This window comes from Bos taurus, chromosome 7 (genome assembly GCF_002263795.3).
Source record: "Bos taurus isolate L1 Dominette 01449 registration number 42190680 breed Hereford chromosome 7, ARS-UCD2.0, whole genome shotgun sequence".
NCBI lineage: Eukaryota > Metazoa > Chordata > Mammalia > Artiodactyla > Bovidae > Bos > Bos taurus.
This window is the reverse complement of record NC_037334.1, coordinates 37,999,512-38,017,019: the sequence shown is the minus strand read 5'-3', so window position 1 is coordinate 38,017,019 and position 17,508 is coordinate 37,999,512. Positions and strand designations below refer to the sequence as shown.

The 17,508-nt window shown below is 55.9% G+C and overlaps 1 protein-coding gene and 1 long non-coding RNA gene across 8 annotated transcripts; one reads left to right on the top strand and one right to left on the bottom strand.

The window, feature by feature from the left end:
• The first annotated feature begins 153 nt into the window (after positions 1–153).
• Positions 154–17,245, top strand: RNF44 (ring finger protein 44). 7 transcript variants are annotated; one of them, XM_005209142.5, is made up of 11 exons: positions 154–385; positions 11,683–11,834; positions 12,041–12,230; positions 12,624–12,791; positions 13,194–13,370; positions 13,484–13,645; positions 13,728–13,852; positions 14,146–14,233; positions 14,322–14,443; positions 14,589–14,688; positions 14,880–17,245. In XM_005209142.5, the coding sequence occupies exons 2-11, from the start codon at positions 11,728–11,730 to the stop codon at positions 14,940–14,942; spliced, it is 1,302 nt and encodes a 433-aa protein (XP_005209199.1). In that variant the 5' UTR covers positions 154–385; positions 11,683–11,727; the 3' UTR covers positions 14,943–17,245. The 7 variants fall into 7 exon arrangements, with proteins under 7 accessions (XP_005209199.1, XP_005209198.1, XP_005209200.1 ...); XM_005209141.5 differs by lacking the exon at positions 154–385 and adding an exon at positions 5,961–6,182; XM_005209143.5 differs by lacking the exon at positions 154–385 and adding an exon at positions 6,702–6,982.
• On the bottom strand, positions 4,578–5,609 carry LOC132345728 (uncharacterized). The gene is made up of 2 exons (XR_009495234.1): positions 5,522–5,609; positions 4,578–4,830 (listed from the first exon to the last, which is right to left on the bottom strand). It is a non-coding gene; the product is annotated as an uncharacterized lncRNA (long non-coding RNA).
• Positions 17,246–17,508: the final 263 nt, after the last annotated feature.

The following is a 17,508-nucleotide window of genomic DNA, read 5'->3' as shown; positions in this document are numbered from 1 at the left end:
TCCAAGGTCACACAGGTAGCAAAGGGGTCGCCTAGGGTGCCAGACCCTGTAAGCCTCGCCCTTGCGCGCCCTTTGCGGCCGGACACTGAGTGGGCGTGGCCGAGACACGCTCCGCCTCCTTCCACCCTCCGCTCCCGCGCGCTTGGTGCAGTCCAGGTAGTTCCATACGTGCGCGGGAGTGAGAGTGAAGCTACGTTGCTGCTGTAGACCCCGCGCGCGCGCGCGCGCGCCCGGGTGAAGAGGTCTGTGGATCGTTCCACTGCGTGGAGCCAAAGGGGGAACCGCGGCAGGCGGCGCTCGGGCCGCAGCGGGACCAGGACCCCGGGCTGCAGCGGGAGCAACGCGCCGGCCGCCCGGTGGGGTTAGAGCCCCGCCGCGGCCCCAGGTAACGCACGGCCTGGACCCTGCTCCGTGCGCCCCAGGCGCAGGGCCAACGAGGATGAAGCGATAGGGGGCGGCAATGGGCTGGCAGTGTAGCGCAGGGACCTCCAGCGAGGCCAGAGTCCGCTGGGCTGCGTCCGCTGGGCGGGAGCTTGCCGTCCTGGGACTCTGGGCCAGAGCCGCTCCTCCCGCTGTCTAGTGTTCCAGTACGGGGAGCCCCTGGGAACTACAAGTCCCAGAGTGCCCTGCGCTCCACGCATGCTCCAATCGCAACCCCTGGCGAGTCCCGGCTAGAGCTGGAGCCCAGGAGTCCGGGACAGAGCTGCAGTGCTTTGGCCTCCTTAGGGCTGTCCCAAACACTTTACCAGCGCTCCTTGTCCCAGCTGCTGGGGATCCAGGGCGACCCGAACCTTGCCCTGGGGCTGCCTCGGGTCGGAAGAACAGACCACTGTACGCCAGCGGCGTGGGTACTGCTTTGAGGGTAAAGGAAAGCGCGGGGGCAACCAGAGGGTCTGTGTCTTGCCCAAGGTCACACATTCTGTTGCCTGAGGGCTATGAAGCCCGAATCGAGATGGGTCCGGGGTGAGAAAGACGATGTGGGTGTAGGAAGCTGGCCTTGTTGGAGGGAAAATGGGGAATTCAGCTGGGCTCATCTCCCGTGAGCTGCCAGGCTTCCACATTCTTGCAGCCCCCGATTTTCATCTCTGGATGCTGTGGTGACCCATACTCGCTCCTTCCTTTGCAGACCCTATGGGTTCCACGGTGACAGCTATAGCAGGGAGGGAGTCAGAAAGGGGATCCCCTCCCATTGCCCTACCCACAAAGCTCACACCTTCAAGCGCACGGTATCTTCCAGTACTGTGGAAGATGAGCACACAGTGGAAGCCACTGTTGACTCACAGTCACCCCTATTTTCACTGGACAAACTGTGAGCCTCGTAGAGGTGGCAGCTTTCTCATATCTAGGTGGTTGGCTTCTGAGGCATTGCACTTAACCATCAGTGTCTGCCTGCCCTCTCAGTAGCCTGTAGGAGATGAACAGCAGTGCTGCACACACTAAGTGCTCAGGAAATGTCATTTGTCACTACTGTTGTCATCATCCTGGTTTTACAGAAGTGAGAATGAGGAAGAGAGAGGCCACATCACTGACCAAGACTCAGAGCTGGGGCCAGAGTGCTGCAGCCTTGAACCCAGACCTGGGAACACCTTTGTAGACAGGCCACCCTCCCCCATATGCTTAAATGGCCTCTGCTTTTAAGGGCAACCAAAGTTTGGGGCTCAGGTGTGTTCAAGCCTGCCCTAAGCAGCAAGGACTTGGCAGAGTGGGACCTATCAACCCCTACCCTAGAGTGTGAGGCTCAAGTCTGATGCTCTGGAGTAGCTGGGAGGTCTGTGTCCTGAGCTGGCTTTATCAGGCTGTGCTGTGTGCTCCTGGACCGTCCCTCAATCTCTGTGTTCTGCCAGCTTCACTTGGGAAGGCTGCTGGGCCCTGCATCTGGAGGAGGGCTTGAGGGGTCTTAGAAAAAAGGAGTGGGGTTCTTTCTGACACCTGATGGGGGGAAGGAGGCAGCCAGCTATCCAGGCTTTTAGGTAGGCAGGTGGAATAGGGGAGGCCCCAGCAGAATCCATCTCCTACAGAGTCCTGGGGTGGAAGCTGGAATGTAGGTAGTATCCAGTACTTTGCATTCAAGGGACCAGGCTTCAAATCCCTCTCTGCCATTCTTCTAGTCTGTGATCTGGAGAGGCTTTTTCCCCAAGGACATCTGTGCTTTTGATTATTGGACACTTGGAGACCCTGTGTTGGCATTTGCATTGCGTGAACCAAACTTAATGTTAGCTTAAAATGTGACCCCATGTTTGCCCCTTGATGGCTATGTGATGGTGGGTGAGTCATGTCCTCTTTTGCCCAAACTTCCTCATCTGTAAAGTGGAGCACACACTGATACCTAGCTCTTAGGTCACCGGGATGACCAGTGAGATGATCAGGGTAGGATTTACCCAGATCATATGCAGGAGACTCCAGAACCCTGATTTCTCCACAGAACTTCATGGGAGGTGCTTGGCCAAGAGTGAGCCACCCCCATCGGTCATTTCTGGAGCTCCTTGGGCCACACTTCTGGGAACTGGGTCAAGGGGAGTCATTTCCTGAGCCATTTTCTTCATCTGTAAGATGAAAGTAACAGAACCTGCCTTCAGAAGGGCGGGGGCAGGGTGGGGTGATGAGGGTGAGGCACACAGTAGGTATATAGGCCACGGTCTCACACTGGGGTTCCAAAGCAGAAGACTCATCAATGAGAGGAAAGTCCAGATTCCTATCTTCCCTGGGAAATTGGGTAAAATTGAGCTTCCTTCCCGCTTGCTCCAGAGTAGATTTTGCATGTGCCCAGGAAAGTTTTTCAGGTTAGGGTTAGGGTGGACGTGTTATTGGCCAGAACTCCAGTTTCTCCACAGAACTTCATGGGAGGTGCTTGGCCAAGAGTGAGCCACCCCCCATCGGTCATTTCTGGAGCTCCTTGGGCCACACTTCTGGGAACTGGGTCAAGGGGAGTGGGAGACGTGTTATTGGCCTCTGGTCCTGCAGCGGGAAACTTGAGGGCTGTGGGGATTTGCTGAGGGTGTCTCAGGGACATAAACCGGATGGTCACATGTGAGATAAAGCAGGACGAAGATTTCCTGGCCCTGAAGCATCAGGGGCAAAGAAGAGCAACCCTGAGCTCCTTCCTTGGACATCCACCGTCCAGTGTGAGCCAGGCCCTGCTGGGGGTAGAAGGAGCAGCCCCATGAGATGCCTTCTGCTGCCCTGATGCGGTGTGATAATAGGCATGCTGCGTATTGTAGAAACCGGGAGACAGGTCAGGAGAGGCTCCGAGCAGGCAGCCTTTGAGCTGAGCCCCTAAGGTTGAGCAGAGTTTGGCCAGAGGTGAGTAGGGGATGTTGAGGACACTTTAGGCAGAGAGAATGGGACAATCAGAGTGCTGGTTTCTTCAAAGGAGTAAGTGGATTATGGAGTAGTAACTGGAGTCACTTCCTGTGTGGGGTGGTGTCCGACTCTTGCAACCCCATGGACTGGAGCCTGCCAGGCTCCTCTGTCCCTGGGATTCTCCAGGCAAGAATACTGCAGTGGGTTGCCATTTTCTTCTCCAGGGCATCTTCCTGACCCAGGGATCAAACCCAGGTCTCCTGCATTGCAGGCAGATTCTTTACCAACTGAGCTATGAGGGAATCCCAGAGTGTTAGTCACTCAGTTGTGTCCAACTGTTTTCAACCCCATGGACTGTAGTCTGTCTCTGTCCATGGAATTCTACAGACAAGAGTAGTGGAGTGGGTAGCCATTCCCTTCTCCAGGGGATCTTCCCAATCCAGGGACTGAACCTGGTTCTCCATGGCAATCCACTCCAGTATTCTTGCCTGGAAAATCCCATGGACAGAGGAACCTGGTTAGTCTACAGTCCATGGAGTCGCAAAGAGTCGGACACGACTGAGTGACTTCACTCACTCACTCCTGCATTGCAGGCAGATTCTTACCATCTGAGCCTGGTAAGGATTCCCACACTGTGGCCTCATGCAAGTCGCTTCCCTTCCTTGAGCCTCAGATCCTCACCTGTGAAAAGCGATTACCCCTGTGGTGTCTCAGTGAAGGCTGAATGTCAGTGCACTTAAAAATGCTGAATCCTCTCAGGCAAGGAGGAGATTACTGAGTGAGACATGAAGTGATCATGACAGGGCTGTGTGCAAATCAAATGGCGTGAAGTGAAGGGCAGGGTGCATATAGGCCTGAATTCAAAGATAGGGAAGTTCAGCACAAGCTAGAGACTTCACAGCTTCCTGTAAGAGGTGAGATGGGAGCCAAGCTTCAAGCGGCAGAGCAGAGGAATGGATTGGTAGAAAGGAAGAGAGCGGCAGGGAAGGCCAGAGGGAGCACAGTCAGGTAGCTGTGGGAGAGAGGATGGGGAGAAGTGAGCCTGAAAAGTTTGGTGCAGGAAGCTCGTCTTAAGCACAGCCCTCAAAGCTAGGCATTAGGGAGCCATTGCAGGTTCTACCCCTACACAGGCAAGCAGGGGTTGGTCTGTGTACGCACTTCGAGTGTAGGACAGATTTTCTGATTGCTTTTACGGAGTGAGAAAAATAAGAGGCTGGAAGGGATTTAGGGGGAGGGAGAGTGGCAGTAAAGGAGATGGTTAGAGAAAGGCATCCCCATTTATTCTCATGCACGCATAGTTTAATTGTGATGGAGAGAGTTTGGCATTCCAGGTAACATCTGTAGCATGCCTCCTGAATTTGATCTCTGGTCCCTACAGGTCTGCAAATAGCCCCTGGATACCATTTTCAGTTTTTGTGTTATTGGCTGCACATCCACAGTATGGTGTCAGATTGTTGCTGCTCTAAACATTACTTGGATAGGCATGTCTGTTCCCCAAACTTCCTTCAGGGTTGTTTCTATTGGATGCCTCTAAAGGAACACAAGTTTTAATGACTGGAAATCCTTAAGACATACTGTTTTGCAGTAATTTTCTCTAGAATTTTCAGTAGGTTATACGGTATAGGGTTGTTTTTTAACAGCAAATATACAAAAGCATATCGAATTAAAAATTTGTCCTCCTGGCCCAGTGCTCTCCTTCAGTTCTCCATGAGGGCAGTTATTCAGTCTGCTGTATATCCTTCCAAAAATATTCTATTCTGATACTGAATATATCCTATTTTAAAAAACATTGATACTGTTACCCTCAGTTCAGTATCTTTCAGTTTTGAAATTTGGGATTATGAAATATACCAAAGAAGCAGAGAAAATCACACACAGGCACACGCCCAACAGCCCCACTACACAGGCTTAGCAGATGTTTTAACATTCGTGCTGGTATCTCGTGTAGGGCTGATTCGGAGGTAGCCCTGTGTCAGTGCAGCTCCATCTAGAGGAGTCTAGTTATGGATTATTTATATTAGGCCTGTTCTCAGCTCTTGAATATTTTAAATATTATTCTCTTTTTTTTCCCCCATCGATATGGAGGTAATACCCCATTTTGTATAATGTCCCCAGGCAGACATGGAGGCAAAAGGGAAAGAAGCTAGGCTTTGTCTTGGATTCAAGCTTCACCTCAGCAGTGTGACCTGGTGTTAATGACGCCCCTCTTGATGTTCTTTACCTTTGTAAAATGGGTAGGTTGTAGTAATCCGTCTCATAGGAATATTGTAGAAAACTAAAGACTTCATTGGGTTTAGTTAAACTATCCACCTAGGCAAGGAGCTCTCCTACGCCTCGCCTAGAGCAATTAGAGCGCAGGTGGCCTGGAGAAGTCCATGGACCGAGGAGACTAATAGGCTACAGTCTAGCGGCTTGCAAAGAATCGGCCAGGACCGAGGGATTAACACTTCCTTTTCACGCCTCCTACTCTAGCTTCAAATTGTTCCCCGCCCCTTTCCCTGGCCACGCTAGGGGCGGGGCGGTTAAATATGTTTGTGACGTCAGCGCGCGCCGGGCCAATCCCCCTTCCCAGTAAGCGTTATTAGCTTATTTGCATGAATTGCCCTTTATTGGTTCGTTGAGCAAGCCAGGCCCGCCCAACTATTTAAAGTCACCGCGCAGTATAAACAAGGAGATGCGGAGCGGCTGGGCCATGATGTCATCGCGGCGCAGTAGCTCTCGGGGCTGACGTCATCTCCGGATAGGTTGCCGGCCCAGGGCTGTTAGAGCCTTCCTAACCACTCAGGCTGGCTTAAGGGACGCTCTTGCCCCGTCGAAGGTCTGGTTCATTGCACTTCAGTGTCCCAGGCGCCGCCCGCGCCCGAGGAGGGAACCATGACACAGTAAGTCCGGGCTGCGGCTCTCCCGGCAGGACCCGTTTCTCGGGCAGGGAAACTGAACCTCAGAAGCATGATTGATTCGCGAGTTTGCATAGCAAGTTAGAGTTGCAGCCAATTTGTCTTACCCACGTAGAGGGTCTTCCATCTTTAGGTCAGGCCATGTGGCCCCGCCCCTTGCTTGTGATGGCTGCGGTCACTTTAAGTGAGGAGGTGGGGACGAGAAGGAGGTTTTAAAAAAAAAAAAAAATCTGCCCTCAAGATGGCGACCCATAATCACGTGCCGAGCCCCGGCGGGTGATTGGCTCTTGGCACCCCCGAGGGGAGGAGCTCTTGACAAGGGGCGGGGCCCTTGCGGGCAGCTGCCGGCTACTGTTTGCCGGAACCTCCCGGCGCGCCCCCGCGAGTCCCCCTCCCGCCCGGCGCGCGACCCCGCCGCTTCGAATGTTGTGAATCAAATGTGGGGTTTGTTACATTCCGCTGCCGCCGCGGACAGTTCTTAAAGGGCCAGCCGCAGGCAGCTGCGCAAACCCGGCCGCGTCCTGCACTGCCTCCTGCTTCCCAAGGGCCTGAGCTGGCCACGCGTGGGCCTCGCGAGGCAGACGGTCGGCGGACGGACAACAAAGAGAGAGGGCCCCGGAAGGATCTGGACAGCCCCCGGACTAGGGGGTGGGGAAGGGAGCACATTGTTCCGCAGGGCGGGGGCTCTTAAAGGGTCCAGGCAGCATACTCCCACCCCCACCTCCGCCCCCTGCCCAGCTTGGCCGTTCTAGATCGGGAACAAAGGAGTCACGGTGTGGCCGAAGGTGAGTCGGGGTCTGAGCCCCCAACTCCCGATTTCTGCATCCCTAGAACTCCTGCCCTCCTTCCCCTGGGACTGGGTATTGTGATCTAGCTGGCTCTGCAGGAGTTAATCACGGGCAGTCCGGAGTGGGGACGGCGAGGCCTCTAGAATCCGGGACCCCTCCCCACCCCCAGCGCCCACCAAGGCCAGGCCGAGTCTCCTTCAGAGGCTAAGCGCTGCGGTTGGAGAGGAAGGAGCCGCCCCCTCCCCCTGCCGCCGCCACTTCCTTTGTTGTTGCTTTTGTCTCACGCCGAGCACATGGTCCGGGATCCTCGGCTCTTAAAGTCACAGCGCTCTGGCCCCGACGCCGCAATCTGGCCTCTCGTCCCCGATGTTCCTCTGAGCACAGCACAAAGGAGTGAGAAGGGGGTGAGGGAGGCCCTGCTCTGGGCGAGTATCCGTACCATGCCCCCTCCCCCACGCCTGTCCCCTTTCCCGGGGAGGGTTGGTTGAGGAAGCTCCCCGAACCCCTCTACCTCCGCCTAGCCTACATGAGGAGGGGCTTGCCCTTTAGGGACACTGGTTTCCTTCCCCTATAATGTGACCACCTGGTTTCTTGCGTCTTGCTTATTGTGGTTTTATTTGGGAGCTCTGGGAAGGAGAGATTTCCACCCCCATTTTACAGTTGTGGCAACTGAGTCTCAGAAGGGAAGATTTCCTTGACCAAGGTCACCTAGGGAGTCTGGGCTGGCGCACGACTCTTACTTAACTCAGACCCTGGTGGTCCTGCCCTCAGCTGCCACCAGACACCACAGTTGGGTAGCTTTGCTTGTCTTCCAGGCAGTGCTGGGCCCAGCATGCCTCTTTTGGGGGGCTGGTGGGAGGGAGTAGGGAGGGGTGCTTCTCAGCCTACCTCAGTCTGCTCCTGTCCTCAGGGCCTCACTTGGCTTATCATCTGCAAAACAGCCCCTATTCCTGAGCCGCCAGGCCCAAATTATATGTTAGGGTCTCCCTCTACCAGGATGAGGATAGCTGCTTGGGGCACTGAAAGTGCCTGGGGGAGGAGATGGATGCAAGATGCATTCCCTGCTTCTGGGCAAGATTGGATTTAGGGATGGGACCCTCAGGGCTCTTTTTCAGAGACCTTATTAAGAGCCCAGCCCAAAGGACGAGTGGTAAAAGGCAGAGCTAACTAGGTGGTGGTTTTGCTGTTTGACCTTGAGCAAGTTGCTGGCTCCAACTTTGGGCCTCACTTCTTTCCACAATAGGGCTTGTCAGGATGCCTGAAAGAGAAAACTCTTCTGATCTCCTTTAGGGCCCGCAGTAGAGATTTGGCATTAGGTAATTCTTGAGGGTACTGATGGTAATGCAAGTCAGGGTTGAAGAAGCCTGGGCCTAGGTGACCAGCCAGGACTAAGTCTGACCCGCTTTGGCTTTATAGTCTGGAGTAAGTTACTTCCTTCCTTGGGTCCCAGTTTGCTCAACTGTCAAGTGGGTGAGTTCCCCCTGGGCCATCCCTGTTCCCAGTCAAGAACCAGGGCCCCCTCCTTGCTAGCTGGGGTATTCCCTGAGGGAAGGGAGCCTGTCTGACTTTCTGATAGTGTAAAGCTCAGCTGATACCTGAGCTTTACAAATCACTGCAGTGGAGTTTGGGGAGTCCTTACCAGTCCCCTGGGAGGTGATTATTGGCCTGATCCCATTTTACAGATGAATAAACTGTGGCTCAGAGAGAGGAAGCAAAGTGCCCAGTCCTCAACCAATACTGGCCCGAGATCAGGGCTGCTGCTGCTGCTAAGTCACTTCAGTCGTGTCCGACTCTGTGCGACCCCAGAGACAGCAGCCCACCAGGCTCCCCCATCCCTGGGATTCTCCAGGCAAGAACACTGGAGTGGGTTGCCATTTCCTTCTCCAATGTGTGAAAGTGAAAAGTGAAAGTGAAGTCGCTCAGTCGTGTCCGACTCTTCGCGACCCCATGGACTGGAGCCCACCAGGCCCCTCCGTCCATGGGATTTTCCAGGCGAGAGCACTGGAGTGGGTGCCGTTGTTAATAAAATGCAAGGGTTGACACTGTCACCTTTGGCACCATTGGCTACAGCTAGAGGGTTGGATTTCCCAGCTCCTTGCCACTTCCCTTTCCTGTGCTGTGGGAGTTTTTGAAGAGGCTGGCCAGAGCAGAATCCCATGGGCCTGGGCCTCTGTGGTTCTTCACCCCTGAGCCTTCACATTGCCCAGCCTTCAACAAAACAGCATAGCATAAGAGGAGCAGTTGAGGCCACTGCTATGTCCCTGGGCACTCAACTCTAGCTGACTGGCCTTGGATCTCATTTCTCTCAGTGAGATCTCCTCCACAGTGTCCCTACTTCTGAGGGTTTCTATGAGGACTTAACTGGGATGGCACATGGAAAGCATTGTAGTTCTTGTTAATAACTCCCCATCAGCAGGACTGAGGTATCTCAGGATCTCCGAGGTCAGTTAGAACAGAGGTTCTTGAGCACTGCCTGTGCTATAGAAACTGCTGGGGAATTTGGTGGAATTCTAGGCACTCTTGTTCCCCAACCTTCTTAAGATTCTGATCCAAAATGTCTAGGGTGGGTCAGGAGTTTGTGTTTCAGTTATTTGGGGGTTTCCTCTGAGTCCCTCTTGGTCTGTGTTTGCTTGGCTGGATCATAAGCAGGAATCGAGGCTGTGTGTGTGTGTGTACACATGCGTGTTAGGATGTGCACTTGGCCTACAAGGGGGTTACAACCCCAGTCACCTGTGGTGGGCAGACGGGGAATGGGTCTGGGATGGCCTGGAGAGAAAGCTCATGCTCAGAGTGAGGGAGTCAAGCAGGAATGAGGGACCAGATTTTCTGCTTCACCGCACACACACACAGTCACACTCACTCACTCTGAAAGGCCAGATTTTTATGTAATCTCCCAATTTTTAATCATTGGCACTAACTTCACTGCTGCCAGACTGATTATATAGACCTGTGTTATCAGCTCTCCTGGGTGCATTTACCACATCAGGCCTGCCCTGTGCTGGATCAATCTACTGGGCCTTGTCCACCCCTCTGCCAAGTGCTGGCTGGGAAGAGCGTGAATTCCAGCTCTTCCGTGGCCTTGGGCCCTGTGCTGTCTTAGCAGGTAGAGAAGAGTCCCCCCTTTCAGGCTCATTGTGAAAGTTAGGGCCCACGCACATAAAGCCCAGTGCAGAGGAGAGGAACAAGGAGTCGAGGGGACAGTACACACACTCCTCTGTGAGCACAGAGGCAGCACTTGAGGCTGTGTGTGGAGGAAGCATAGGAGTTCGTTCTGTGGAGGCGGGGTCCCTGCAGTAGGAACAGCCAAGGGCTGGTCCTGCTAGACGTGCCCTTTAGCTTTGCAGGGCCTGACAGATTCCAGAACTTTCCCTGCCAGGGCCTCATTCCAACCTCTGGAGTTAATGCCCCTCCCGCCCCCGCCCCCGCCCCCCGCAACTTGCCCCACCTGGACCCCAGCTCCTGCACCGCCTTGTTCCCACTCAGCTTCCTCCCTTAGGTTTAGGTTTTTGCTTCCTCTTTTTTCTCAGCAAGCCCTACCTCCCGCTTGCGGGCTGTGTTAGGTCAGGTTTGTACAACCCCCTCCAACCCCCTCCAACACCTTCCTCCTGCCCCAGAGGCATGCAGCCAGGCCCACCAGTCCATCAGAGGTTGACTTCCTTTATCGCTTCATTGCGTCTTGCCAAAATTCTTGGCCTGGACCCTTTCTTGTTGGCAGCAGGGTACAGCCAGAGGCTTGTAGTCAGCCCACCTCCCCGCTTTGACACTTCCTGTGGCACCTTGAGCAAGTCCTTTCCTGTCTCTGAGCCTCAGTTTTCTGTTCTGCAAAATGGAGCTGACACCTACTCTTAAGAGTAGGTGAAGTCTCACTTAGGTGGGCACTGTGGTAACAGATTATGGAAAGAAACTATACAGTCTACTCTCTTTATCCACGCGTTCACATCCATAGATGTAACCAACATTGGATAGAAAATACTGGGGGGGGGAATCCATGAAGTTGCAAAAAGCGAAACTTGAATTTGCCCTTTAGGTAGCATTTACATCATATTTACCCAGCATTTACATTGTATTAGGTGTCATAAGTAATCTAGAAATGGTAGGAAGTCTAGGGGAGGATGTGTATAGGTTATATGTGAATATTACAGCATTTCACATAAGGGATTTAAGCATTCTCAGATTTTGGTATCATGGGAGTCCTAGAACCAGTACCCCATGGATACTGAGGGATGACTCCTGATTTGTCTCGGACTGAGAACCCCCAAGGGCAGGAACCAAGTCAGAACCTCTCACATGTTAGTAGTGGAAGGAGTGTAGTCCTTCTTGAGCCAAGCAGGTGGAAGGGAGGAAGCTGGAGTCCCCTCAGGAACCCCACTATCTGTAGGACATATTTGTAGACCCTTGCACCACGACAGGGTTCCCTGGAGACCCACCCGGAGGGAGCCTTACACCAGAGCCACCTGGCCTGGAAGCATGTTAGCCAGCCCTCTGGACTCCCTGCAGGCCAAGGCTCTCTCTGGTCTGTCGGCCCTGAACCCCAGTGCCAGAGCAGGGTGCTGCCAGGAGAGCACAGGGGCATGGTGGGCGGCATCAGTGGGCTTCCGGAACCAGGGTGCGGAAGTTTGATGCTCCTTCCCTGACCGCTTATGGAGCAAGGGACTGAACTTTCTGTGCCTTAGTCCCTTTGTCGGTTTGCCTCCTAGGGTCGTGTACCCTGGCGCAGCCCCTCCAGCCCTCTGCCACCCCTGATGCAACCATGGGCTCTGGCAGTGACTAGGTGGGCACCCTCTGCCCCTGGGGGTCAGCGGCGATTCCCTGCAGGACCCAGCAGCAGCCCGGGCCAGCTCTGGGGAAGGTAGGACGGAACTTCCCAGTCCCATGGATCCTGGAGCCACTGGCATGGGGGCTGTCAGCCTGGGCTGGCACAGGGGCCGGGGGCGGTGGGCCCAGGGCCCTGAGCTGTCTTCCTTACCCAGTGGGTAGTGGACCTTTGGCTTCTTCCATGCTCTGTGAATGAGCAGCCCCCGTCAGTGCTACTGGGGCCTCCTCTCTGTGGTGCAGCCCCAGCCACGAGGGCCCCCTGGCCAGCCTGCCGGCCCAGGATGAGCGCTTCCCCTCCCAGCAGCTGCCGCCCCGACCAGCACACCTCCCCGTAGAGGAGCGCCGAGCCTCGGCTCCTGCCGGCGGGAGCCCCCGAATGCTGCACCCAGTCTCCCAGCAGAGCCCGTTCATGGTTGATCTCCACGAGCAGGTAGGCAGAACTCCCCACCCCTGCACTCTGCCTTGCCGCCGTGGCCTCTGGCAAGTCGGTCCAAGGAGCAGAGGAGCAATACCCTGACTTCACCTTGCTGAACTCATTGCGCCGTTCAGGGAGGCATCTTTAGCCCTGGTGTACAGGTTGGTGCATTGAAGCCCAGAGAAGGGAAGGACCTTCCCTGGGGCCACACGGTGGATGAGTTGATAGAGCTAGAGAGCCCCTCCTGGGTTCCCAGAGGACTCTCAGGGGCTTGGGGCAGGAGGTAGCAGCCAGGTCTACAGTGGGTAGGCCCCAGCTAGAGAAGGGAAGAGAGCTGGCCTGGTGGGACTTTCTCACCTCAGGGGCCGCCGAGTGGCCTCCCCACAGTTCTGGGTCTCTCTTCTGCAGGTGCACCAGGGACCTGTCCCTCTGTCCTACACAGTCACCACGGTGACCACCCAAGGCTTCCCCTTGCCTGCAGGCCAGCACATCCCTGGCTGCAGCGCTCAGCAGCTCCCAGCATGCTCCGTGATGTTCAGCGGGCAGCACTACCCGCTCTGCTGCCTCCCGCCCCCGGTGAGTGAGCGCCCACCCAGGCTTCCTGGTCTGTCTCTAGCTGAAGGCCTCAGGCTTGGGCCTGTAGCAAAACTGAGCTGCACTTAACGGCCCTTACCCAGGCTGTCAGAGTCCTCTGGGCTCCAGGCCACAGCCTTGTCCAGAAGAGTGTACGTGTATTCATGTCCAGTGGAAGGGCATTGCAGAGCTCAGGGATGGCCCTGCATTGCAGGGCCTGCTGTATGGTTTGGAGTCATCACTGTGGGCCTTCAGAGCAAGATGTCCTGCCTGGGAGGCCTAGGCCAGGGCTAGATGGTCCAGAGGGCTTCTCACTGGGTGGAATGGGCCCTGGCCCTGATCCCACAAACCTAAGACCCGACCCAGAGCCCAGAAGTGTTCTCCAGCCTCTGCCCCCTTTCTCAGCAGCTGATCCAGGCGTGTACCATGCAGCAGCTCCCTGTGCCCTATCAGGCCTACCCTCATCTCATCTCCAGTGACCACTACATCCTACACCCCCCGCCGCCAGCCCCACACCCCCAGCCCGCTCACATGGCGCCTCTTGGGCAGTTTATGTCCCTGCAGACACAGCACCCACGCATGGTGAGTCCCAGCGACGGGTCTGGTGCTACAGGGGATGGTGGGCGGGGTGGGGGCCAGGGGACTCCCCTCGTCACTGACTGCCAAACCCCACCTCCCCCGCCATCCCCCCGCAGCCCCTGCAGCGCCTCGACAATGATGTGGATCTCCGGGGGGATCAGCACCCCCTGGGGAGCTTCACCTACTCCACCTCGGCCCCAGGCCCGACCCTGTCGGCGTCCGTGCCCATGCACTACCTGCCCCACGACACCCTGCACCACGAGCTGTCCTTCGGTGTGGTGAGTGCCACCCCTGCTCTGGCTCGAGGGTGACTGGGGAGACAGGCCCGTGGCTGACCTGCCCCTGGCCCCCCTCTCGCAGCCATATTCCCACGTGATGCCTCGGAGACTGAGCACCCAGAGATACCGCCTGCAACAGCCGCTGCCCCCGCCGCCCCCGCCGCCTCCCCCACCACCGTATTACCCCAGCTTCCTGCCCTACTTCCTGTAAGTACCTGCACAGCTGCTCCAGAGCTGTGGGGCTGTGTTCTCCTGGGGCCTTTAGTGGTTAGACCCAAACAGGGTCCCACAGAGGTCCCAGGGCTGCTCGAGCCCCCCCACTCCCACCCCCCAGCATCCCCACTAGACCAGACCTGCACACTCACGCTCCCCAGTAGGGTCCCTAGTGTGAACAGTGCAGAGTTCTGGGCTTAGTTTCATGGTGGGAATCAGGGGAGCCCCGCAATGCTCTCTGTGCCTACTGTCCTTGACCCTGGGCCCACGTGCTTGTCTCCCACTAGCTCGATGCTGCCGATGTCACCAACAGCAATGGGGCCCACCATCAGCCTGGATCTTGATGTGGATGACGTGGAGATGGAGAACTATGAGGTCCCATGGAGCCCGGTCCTGGGAAGTGGGGGCCTGGGGGACCTCCAGCCCTGGCCGCCGCTGACTCTCCCCTCCTGCCCGCGTCCAGGCTCTCCTGAATCTGGCCGAGCGGCTGGGAGACGCCAAACCCCGTGGCCTCACCAAAGCGGACATCGAGCAGCTTCCATCGTACCGCTTTCACCCGGACAGTCACCAGTCGGAGCAGACGCTGTGAGTGCCCGGGCCTCCTCTTTAGCCCCCTCCCCCAGCCTCTCTGAGCACAGATAGGTTTCTAATCTCCTGGGTGGGGCTTTGCGCCCTGCCATGAGTCTGCCCTGCCGTCAGTGTTGGGGTGACGCGCTGTGCCTCCTCCCAGGTGTGTTGTCTGCTTCAGTGATTTCGAGGCGCGGCAGCTGCTCCGGGTCCTCCCCTGCAACCACGAGTTCCACACCAAGTGTGTCGACAAGTGGTTGAAGGTAAGGTTCCCATGCTGCTCCCAGGTGTGGGGGGGGAGGAGGGGGACTGGAGGGCTTCCCTCTGCATCCTCTTCGGCATCCAGGAGTTCTGGCTCCACACAGGGAGCCAGGTCCCCACGGCAGCAGAAGAGCCTCAGATGGGATGGGGGTTGGGCGAGAGCGGAGTCTTGACATGTGGCTGCTTCCCCCAGGCCAACCGGACGTGTCCCATTTGCCGGGCCGACGCTTCCGAGGTGCCCAGGGAGGCTGAGTGAGGCCCCACAGCCACCCCGGAGAACCCTGCCCAAAGCTCTGGAAACTCGGGGGGCCCAGGGAGGGCGTGGTCCCGGCCTGCCCTGCCGTTCCTGCCTGCCTCTCCAGAGCTGGTGTCAGGGTCAGCCCGAGAGAAGCCCCTGCAATAAGCCCCTGCATTTGCCAAGCTCCAAAGACTCCTTCCCCGTCTGCCCACCCGTCTGCCCACCAAGGAGCAGCCTGAGCGCCCGTAACTCAGTCTCTCCTGTTTGCCCTTGGGTCTGTCTCCTTTTCCTGCCAGCACTGGGAGCCAGGGTCCATTCCCCTAGTGTGGCCGGTGGAGATCGTTGGCCCCAAGATGGGCAAAGGGGGAGCTGTCCAGGGTCGCCTAGTCTCTTGCACTGAAGTGGCATGCCCTCTGTGCAGGTGGCACTGACAGGCGTGGACAGATGGTGGCAGGAAGCCCAAGTGGGTCCTTCCGCCTTGACCCCAGGCAGACTCAGGCAGCCAGGCCGCTGTGAGGGTGGGGCTGGCTCCCTAGAGGGCCCTCAGCCCAGGCACAACATTCCGGCCCCAAGCCCAGGCTGGGGAGCATCAGAGCCTGCCTCCCAAGCAGGTGGGAGGCAGGCTCTGAGCTGGGGCAGATGGGCCCTCTGAGGGCCTGGGCCAGGCCAGGGAGAGTGACCTCCTGTTTTGCTGGTGGCTGCCCTCCCTGGCAGTGACGGTGCCCAGACCCTTGCCCAATCTCCCCTTTCTGTCGTTTTGCATGAACGTGAGGAGCAGCAGTTTTTGTTGATCATTTGGCCCCAAATCGTGTGTAGGATCTGAGGGTGTGGATTTTTAAACAGTCCCTTTTCTTTTGGTTTAATGGGGGTATAGGGACCAACCAGGACCGAGTGCCCCAGGGGCAGGGAATGGTCCGTGCTATACCGCCTGGTCCGCATGCATGTGCACGGCTGGGGCTGGGGTGGCTGGCGGTCGTGGGTGGGGTTGCGGGGTCTGTGCTCAGCTGATAACTGCCATGCACTGTACTGCACACGTCCCCAGAGCCTCCCGGGACCGGACGCTTTTCAGGGCATTTCTCCCTCTAGCCAGGACCTGTCTCCCACCTGCCTGGGTGTGTCTCCTCCAAGGAAGTCCCGGGAGGACTGGGTCCAGGGAGGGTGTGGACCCACCTCCAGGGGCCCCCCTCCCAGCTTGAGCCCTGCCCTCCAAGGTCTGGAGGAGCCCCCATAGGGTCTGGCTGAGTTCCCCACCCTCGCCCTCGTGGTCCCATTCCTTCTCTTCTCACCCCCAGCTGGGGTTGCTGCCCTGAACGAACCGCGTGTGGGGCCGGCACATCCTAGCAGGCAGCCCCTGGCGCCTGCTGCCTCAGGGATGCTCCAACCACCCTCGTTCTCCAGCAGTGGCCCTGGCTTCCCGCCACCCCCCAGCCTGCCATGGGGCCCCATCAGCCTGGCCCCACCCCGTGGAGAACCCAAAGTCTTACTGTATATAACTCCAGGTGACATTTCTATATTTATAGCAGTGTTGAAAACCCCCACGTTTTACACAGAGAACCACCCTCTCCAACCCCCCTCCCTTCCCCACCCCCAAAAAAGGTTTTCAGAACCCTTTCCAGTTCCTGGGGCAGGCGGAAACAGGCTCACGGATTGTGTCGGCTGCAGCAGTGATTCCAGCGAGCAGCTATTGGGGGGGAAACAACATTAAAAAAAAAATCACTTAAAAAAAAAAGATTTATAAGACAATTATTTAGGATGTTTGTGATTTGCCGACCTTGCTATAGATGCCATGTTACCAATGATTTCCTGTGGTGGGGGCTTGTCATTGTTTACTGTTTTATTTACCAACTTCTGGCCTAGGCATGACAGTGGGCTCCATCCCCCAGCCCTGGCTGGGCCCAGCACCTGTGTTCTGTGTTAGAAAGGTCTTATATATATATATATAATTACATATATATATATAAACATGTAATTTGGGGGGGCCCTGTTCCTTGCACATTTTACAGTTACCTCATTTTTCCCATGTATGTATTTGAGAAAATGCTAATATATAGAGAAAAAAAAAAATGGTTCTTAAAGCTTAAATGTGTGGTTTTTTCCATTCCATTGGATTCACATTGGTTTGTAGCATTTAACATAACTAGTATGTTGTATTATATATGTGTATACCGATTGAAATTTTTAACAGATTTGTACTTTTTTTAAAATGAAAGTTGCTAGTTCTGCTTGACCAAGTAGTGCAATCATTATTTTTTTTAATATTGTTGCTGATTTCAGAGGGATATTCACTAATAAATGTATGATGTATATCAAGTATTGCCCAAGCTGCTCTTGGCTGCCTGTGTCCTTACTGTTTTAATGGGAAGTAGGGCAGGGGGGCATCAGTCTGAGAGTGGGTAGGGGCCCGAGATAAGAGGGGCAGAAAAGATTGTTGTTTGCTTTGGAACCTTAAGGGAAAAAAAATGATCTCTTGATGGAGAGGGGTCTCCGGGTCCAGTTCAGTGATAACTTACTCTGAGCCAATCTGCTTCACAGGCCAACTAGGTAGGATTCTGTTGGCAACTGACAAGATTCCATCTCACCAGTT